The sequence below is a fragment of the Hippocampus comes genome, unplaced genomic scaffold (genome assembly GCF_001891065.2).
Source record: "Hippocampus comes isolate QL1 unplaced genomic scaffold, H_comes_QL1_v1.1 scaffold238, whole genome shotgun sequence".
Lineage (NCBI taxonomy): Eukaryota > Metazoa > Chordata > Actinopteri > Syngnathiformes > Syngnathidae > Hippocampus > Hippocampus comes.
In genome coordinates this window covers 262,514-270,322 of record NW_017806177.1, presented here as the reverse complement: position 1 = coordinate 270,322, position 7,809 = coordinate 262,514, and the positions used below count along the sequence as shown (strand labels likewise).

At 43.1% G+C, this 7,809-nt stretch overlaps 1 protein-coding gene across 1 annotated transcript in view; it reads right to left on the bottom strand.

Annotated features, from left to right (window-relative positions):
• Positions 1-1,955: 1,955 nt before the first annotated feature.
• The window catches only part of LOC109532507 (uncharacterized), a 7,706-nt gene continuing 1,852 nt past the window's right edge, over positions 1,956-7,809 (bottom strand). Inside the window, exons 4-5 of the mRNA XM_019897352.1 lie at positions 6,308-7,259; positions 1,956-2,530 (exon numbers count right to left, since the gene is read on the bottom strand). Coding sequence (XP_019752911.1) covers positions 6,321-7,259 — 939 coding nt within the window. The 3' untranslated portion in view covers positions 1,956-2,530; positions 6,308-6,320. The remainder of the gene's footprint in view (positions 2,531-6,307; positions 7,260-7,809) is intronic.

The window sequence follows — 7,809 nt, the reverse complement described above, 5'->3', positions numbered from 1 at the left end:
CAAACTGGATGGATGAAAAGTGGATGTCGTACTGGAGACAAATACGCGCGAAAACTCATTTGATGGCCGCATGCTGCCCCCTGCCGGAAAACCTAATGAGCCCTCTCTGAGGATTTATGTTCAGGAAATTTATACCACAGCGGGCGGCGCGGTGAATAAGCACGTCCGCCTCACGGTGCAGAGGCCGTGATTTCGATACCTGTCCCGGCTCTCTTGTGTGTAATTTGCAAATTACACTACTTTATGGCTAAATTGTCTCCAAGCCTTTGTGTTCAGTTCTGTGTGTTCGCTTAACTTAAGTTTTAGTTAAGTGTTTCAGTTAGTTTAGGTTTTCCTTCAAACTAAATGAAATATAAAGCGTGTTTTGTGTTTACAGCAAAATAACTACTGCTATTCACATTCAGCATTACTTGTGTTAGATACCACATTTGAAATATTTTGAAACATTTAAGACACATACGGAAGAGGATTAGGGCCAATGAAGAAAAAAAACCAAGTTTGGCAAGATTCTAAAAGTCAGAATTCTCACTTTAAAGTCAGAATTCTGAGAATAAAGTCAGAATTCTCACTTTAAAGTCAGAATTCTGAGATAAAGGTGATATTGGCCCTAAAAAAACCTTTCTTCATTGGCCCTAATCCTCTTCGGTAAATTAAAAATAGGTTGAACATGATTTACAAAACACAGTATTGTGTTTTTCTTTCCGTTTTACACAACGTCCCAACTTCATTGGAATTAGGTTTGTGAGATACATCTGTACATCGTTGAGCAAGTTTCAGACCCATAATCATCCACGTCGCCAAATCAGAAACAGGTCAATCATATTCACCGAGGTGAGCTCTAATTTATATTTGGCAACCCGTAACATAAGGACTTAAAACAGACGGTGAATGTCGAAACTGCAAAACAGTCAAGTTTTGAAGTAAATCACATCCATGAAATTAATTTTAAAACAGCTATTTAATCCTTATCAATTTACCCTTGGATGCTAAAAAACAAAAAAACAATAACAGTTGTACCTTCCTTCATTTGTCTACGAGGGAAACCGCTTGTTCCCTCCATCCTTTCTCTTCCGCCACAAAGACTCGCTGAGGTGTGCTGCTATAGCTCGCTGCGGGAGCGAGATATGCGAGGGCCTTTTCGGATTTCTTTCCTCTTAATAATAATAATAATAATACATTTCATTTAAAAGCGCCTTTCATGCCATCCAAGGACACTGTACAGACAATACAATGTAAAAATAAATAAGAGAAATATTGTATAAAAACAGGACATAAAATCACAAAACAGATGAAATGGAAGAATTATGTGTTGTAGGCAGTCCTGAACAGGTGTGTTTTCAGATGGGACTTGAAAGTGGAGAGAGGTGTACAGTTTCGGAGGTCCGGAGGTAGATTGTTCCAGAGCTTTGGAGCAGCGCGACTGAAGGCTCTGGTTCCTATAGTGCTGAGGCGGGCAGGGGGCACTGACAGGCGGAGGGAGGACGAAGATCTGAGGGAGTGAGTGGGGGTATGCACCTGAAGAAGGTCGGACAGGCAGGGAGGGGCCAGGTTGTGGATGGCCATATATGTATACAGAAGCAGTTTGTAGTTGATGTGGTATTGGACAGGGAGCCAGTGGAGCTGCCGAAGGACGGGGGTGATGTGCTGCTAGGAGGGTGTTTTTGTCATGATGCGAGCAGAGGCGTTTTGAACCAGCTGGATTTTATGGAGAGACTTTTGAGGTAGGCTGAAGAGGAGAGCGTTGCAGTAATCTAAGCGGGATGTGACACGACTGTGGACAAGAATAGCAGTGGTGCGGGGGGTGAGGGGAGAGCAAAGTCTGTTAATATTGCGGAGGTGGAAACAAGCAGTGCGGGTGATGGTGTTGATATGTGAGTGGAAGGTGAGCATGCTATCAAGGATGACACCCAGACTCTTAACCTGGGGCGAGGGGGACACTGACACCTCTTTTTGGATGAATTGTTAAACAGTCAAACGTTTATTATGGAATGCGTTTACGTACAGCTGTACGATTTGAAACAAGGGACATTTTTACAAGAGGCAAAAAAAATCATTGTTAAAAAAAATGCCATTACTGATTTCAGCGGAGGTTGACGCAAATTAAAAAGGATTAAAAAAAAAAGTCCGTTATCAGGTGAAATAAACCAAATCACATCATAACTTGCATTGTCTATGACGTCCACACCACCCGAGCACATTTTTAACAAAAAAACAATAATGCTCAAAGATGAAATGACACAGATTAAAAAAAAAAACAGTCTGGTATAGAAAGAAAACTAGATGACCAGATGTCTTTAATAATGTATTTATTTGTCATTTGGCATCACTTGGTTGATCACAAAAAGGAGGCACTGTGTACATTAACAATACAGTATATAGGAAATACCTTTAAAAAAAACGAAACAAAAATAAATCACTGGGATCTCTTCAGTTTCTTTACAAATGAAACAATTTGTATTTCGATTTTGTTCAACTGCGTTTCAATCTCAAACAAAACAATATAAGTATTGAAAAAAACAGCATTGTCATTGTTCTGTCCCCAACTAACAGTTAATCTAAATTTGAATGTTGTATTTAAGTTACACTAAAGTAACGTTAATATTTCTATGCATAGTTAAGAGTATTTCTTTGTGCAACATAACTTTGTTGATTTCATTGCAAACAGCGTCGTTCATAACCGGACGTGACGTCATGAAAGCGGAAAACGCGTACGCGGAAGCAAGAAGTAGAGCGATAGATCGCCAATGAGAGTAACGTAATAGTCGTCGTGTTTAATGCAGTACAATCCACAGACATCTCACGCCTTTGGTAGCATCGTGGGTATGTACAAGTTTGTTTTGTTATCGATGAGCAGCTCTGTCATGTTTTCTGTTCGAAAATGTTCCGCAACATGCATGAAAAGACGTTACGATTTATGCTAGCGCTCGCTAATTGCGTTAGCGCATGACGTCTTGCTAGTTTCGCGGTTGAGGTAATGTTATTTTATTCTGTTCGTTGTGAAGTCAAAGTAATATTGCCTTGTATTTTATGTTACAGTTTTACCTTTTTCTCCATCATTAAACCTGTGGACTAAGAATAACATCTTCAGCGTCGTGGTGTAGAAGAGGAGTTTAGCTGACTGTCCAAATCTGGCCGAGACAGTACAGTGAAACCACGGCTTCCTAGCGGGCAAGATAACGTGAACACGCTGGTACGAACAAACCATCACTTTCAACAAGTAGTCCAACAAATCAGTGTCCTGAAGTCAGAAGGAGAAAATAAACGAAGTAGCCATGTCAAAGACACATTCAGATGCTTCGTCTGTGCACTCTAATGCCTCGTCAACAACATCCTCTGCCGCAGCTAGAGCAAGAGCAAAAGCAGAAGCTGTAAAAGCACGTCTTTACTACGCTGCGGAAGAAATTAACCTGAAACTCGAAAAAGCTAAGTTGGAAGCATCAGTGCAAATGCTTGAATACAAGAAAGAAACTGCAGCAGCCGTTGCGGAAGCAGAAGCACTGGAAGCTGCTGTTGATAACGTGAACCAACAACGTAGCCAAATGCTTGTGTTGGATTCTACCCCCTTAACAGCCACGCAGCGCACTCAACAGTATGTTGCTGAACAAACCAAAACCTTGGAAACAGAACACCAGCCAATTGAAAAGGATGTCTTACTAACACCACACAATATTTCCCAACTTGTTCAACCTTGTAAGGATGAATATGTTCGTGGGCCCCGACAAGTGAAGTTTGAAAGATGTCATTCTACACTGCCACACCATCACCCCTATCCTATCCTATGTCTCCTAATTCCAACTATAGTAACTCAAATGCAAATGAATTTGTGAGATACCTAGCACGCCGTGAATTGGTATTACCGGCTTACTCCAGTGTAATGACAAGCCACAGAATTACAGAGCCTGGAAACGCTCATTCCACTCTGCAACAGACGGCTTAAATTTAACAGCAAGTGAAGAATTTGATCTCCTTCTAAAATGGCTAGGTGAGGAGTCAAAAGAACATGCCGAACGGATAAGGGCAATTCATGTCAATAATCCAGAAGCAGGCCTAGACATGTTATGGACAAGACTCGAAAGAACTTAGGGTTCAACAGAAGCAATCGAAGATGCTCTCTTCAAACGCATTGCCGCCTTTCCAAAGATAGGGAACAGGGAATATACTATGTTAACGAAGTTAAGTGATCTTCTCATGGAACTACTCTCAGCTAAGGATGAAGGAGTCTTACCTGGTCTGTCCTTCCTCGAGACAGCTAGAGGAGTTAACCCGATAGCGCACAAGCTTCCCTTTCGCCTGCAAGAGAAGTGGGCTTCAGTTGGTGCGTCATATAAGCGACGAGAGAATGTGCATTATCCACCCTTCAGTTTATTTGTAGATTTTGTCCATCAAGAAGCAAGCATTGCCAATGATCCAAGCTTCAGCTTTATCACTCAGACAGACAGTGTATGCAAGGCTGAAAAAATCAACATGGCAGACAAAAAAGAATCAGAAAATCTCAGCTTACAAAATGGAGATAAAACCCAAGACGGATCCTGACTTGACTGAGTCCCCAACGAAAGCAGTGGACGCTGACAAAATGTGTCCTATTCATGGGAAACCACACCCTTTGCACAAATGTTGTGCGTTGGGGAGAACGACCCATAGAAGACCGCAAAACATTCTTGAAAGAAAACAATCTTCGCTTCAAATGTTGTTCGTCAACGCACATTGCCAAAAACTGCAAAGTCCAGTTTCAGTGTTTTGAGTGCAAGAGTGAGAGACATTGCACGGCTCTACATTCAGAGCCCACAGCATGTATGGAAGTGGAAGTCCCTGCTCCAGAGCATGGCGGGGAGGATGTCAAAACTTTGCCTGAATCCGACATCACAACCAAATGCACCAAAGTCTGCGGTGGAGACCTCACAGACCGATCCTGTTCAAAGATTTGCCTTGTGAAGGTGTATCCAGGTGGTCACAGAGAGAGGGCGGTGAAAGTCTACGCAATTTTGGATGAGTAAAGCAATAGGTCCCTGACCCGCTCGCAGTTCTTTGATGTGTTTGCTGACAAAAGTCCAAGCGTCCCATCCACACTGAAAATGTGCGCGGGAGTAAAAGAAGTGACAGGAAGGCGGGCAAATGGATATGAATTAGAATCCCTGGATGGAACACTCAGAATTCCACTACCCAGTCTTACTGAATGTAATGACATTCCGAACAACAAGAGACGAAATTCCAACTCCAAGTGTCGCTCGTCATCGTGCACATTTAAAGTCAATACCTCATCTCATTCCAGAAATGGATCCAAATGCCCAAATCATGCTTCTCTTAGGTCGGGACGTCATCAGAGTACACAAGGTACGCAAACAAGTTAATGGCTCACACAACCATCCCTATGCACAGAAGCTAGATGTTGGGTGGGTTGTTGTCGGAAACGTGCCTTAGCAGCATCCACAAACCACTAACAATCAGCTCCTTTTATACAAGCACCGCAAAGCTTCAACGACCATCCAGCTTTAAGCCATGCCCTAATGTGTTCCAAGTGAAAGAAAAGTACAGCGACATCCAGTTGACGAGCCATCTCACAACATGCTCTGAAGAGGAATGTATCTGCGATAATGACCATCTTGGATGTAATGTGTTCCAGCGAACCAAAGAAGATAACCAAGTGGCTCCATCAATTCGAGATGCTTCGTTCATGAAAATTATGAATGATGGACTACATAAAGATTCCAACAACAGTTGGGTAGCTCCATTACCCTTTAAGAATCCACGCCGACGGCTTCACAACAACAGGCCCCTGGCATTAAAACGTCTCATGTCTCTTGGGCAAAACATTGAGAAGCCTGAGATGAGGTCTCTGTCTACAGTTGAAGCTGCTATTGACTTGGTAAAGAAAACGCAAGATGTCCTCTCTAGATCAAACCTGAGACTACACAAGATCGCAGCAAACCGCAAAGAGGTTCATGGAAGCCTTCCCATCAACGGACCACGCAAGTGACTTGAAAGACCTCAACCTAAACACAGACAAAATGCCAATGCAACGGAGTCTTGGACTCAATTGGAATCTACAAACAGACTGCTTTGTCTTCATTGTCTTCGATGCGATAAAGCCTTACACTTGACGAGGTGTCTTATCCACCATTAACAACCTCTATGACCCTCTAGCATTTGCAGCTCCAGTTACTATCCAAGGCAAGGCAATTCGAAGAGAACTCACTGCAGAGAATGGTAACTGGGATGCACCATTGCCTTGTGAAATGGAGGAGTCCTGGACATCATGGAGGACCTCTTTCACAGAATTGACAAATCTGGCTGAGACAGTACAGTCATTTTCTGACAATATTTTAGAGATAGTCAGAGGCACACTGTTCGTGTTCATTTTTTCCACGAGAAGTAGTTTTTTCTGAGTCTTTGGTTTTACATTTGATGATTTCCATGGCAGCGGTACTTGATACGGTTACCGCTGCCACAGCCTTTCCAACCGAAGTGAGTGTATCTTGGACAGGATATCTTGCTGCTGCAACAGGCGCAGCTGCCACAGTGTCCTGAACTATTGCTGCCCCGTTTCCGCAGCTAAAGTTCCAACTGGGGGGGGCTGGCCCCAAGCAAGCCCCCAAGCAAGCCCCCACACCTAAGGAAGCCTGAAGAGCCAAACCTCCGACACGAACAACCAGTTCAATAGTATCGGATGCTCCCTCCTTGAAACTCTTTGCCTCTGAACCAGCGACGACTCTGATCGCACCACCAATCGCTGCCCCCAGAGCCATAGCGGTCTTTCCTGAGACCGCCGCGGCCACTGTCGGGGTCAGACTTACGCCAAAGGCAATTCCAACTGTCAGTCCGATGACGCCAGTCACCACCACGCGCGTCAACCTCTCCAGCACACGTGACGAGCGAACGGCCTCTTCCCTCATTTGCTCCGAGGCTCCGCTGCTTCCCCTGCGCTTGTTCTCCAACATTATCCTTCTCTGCTCTTCCCTGATAGCCTCGGCCTCTTCGAACATAGCGTTGCTATAAAACCCGCTTTTACTCTGCTTCACCATGCTGTCCACCTTACTTAGGAGTTCTTGAACCTGCGCCGGATTATTGGAGTTTTGAAGATTGTTGAACACTTGGTACCTACCTCCGCACTTGTCAATGAGATTCCTAAGTGCAGCAGGAGAATCTCTCAGGTATTCGTTAGGGATGTGAATCTCAGCACTGAGGAGATTTGATACACATCTTGATGCACTACCAGCGATGCGATACTTAAACGATACATGGAATTTTCTGGCGACACGATGTAATACGTTTCACCGTCTTCACGATGTGATTCGATGCGATACACATTTAGTTCAAATCAATGTGATCCGATACGATACAATGCAATTTGTTGCGATATTGTGCGATTAAACATGATGCAAATAAGCAAAGAACAAAAGTTTTAAAAAAGATGTTATTCAGTATGGTATTACAAAAAGGATACCACTTTATGCCTTATAAACAGTAGAACGTGTAAAACAACTTATTTAAGCCCTTTCACAATTGGGTTTTGTGCAAAGAAAATGTAAACAATTTGGCACCTGAGACTCACAGCTGTTGCTGTAGTGTAAACACAAAGAGACTACTCTCACTGAGTGTCTTATATGAAATATCCATCTCCATAGGACAGACAATAAAATACAATTTAAACAATATGGCAGTCACAGGCTCAAAGCTGCTGTATGTATTTTAGCGTACACAGACCACTCTCACTGAGTGTCTCAAAATGAAATGTCCAAAAGAGTCAAAAAAAACGTAATGACTCTCCTTATTTTCACCAGGACAGGTTTCACCTGGTCTACTGCAAATGTT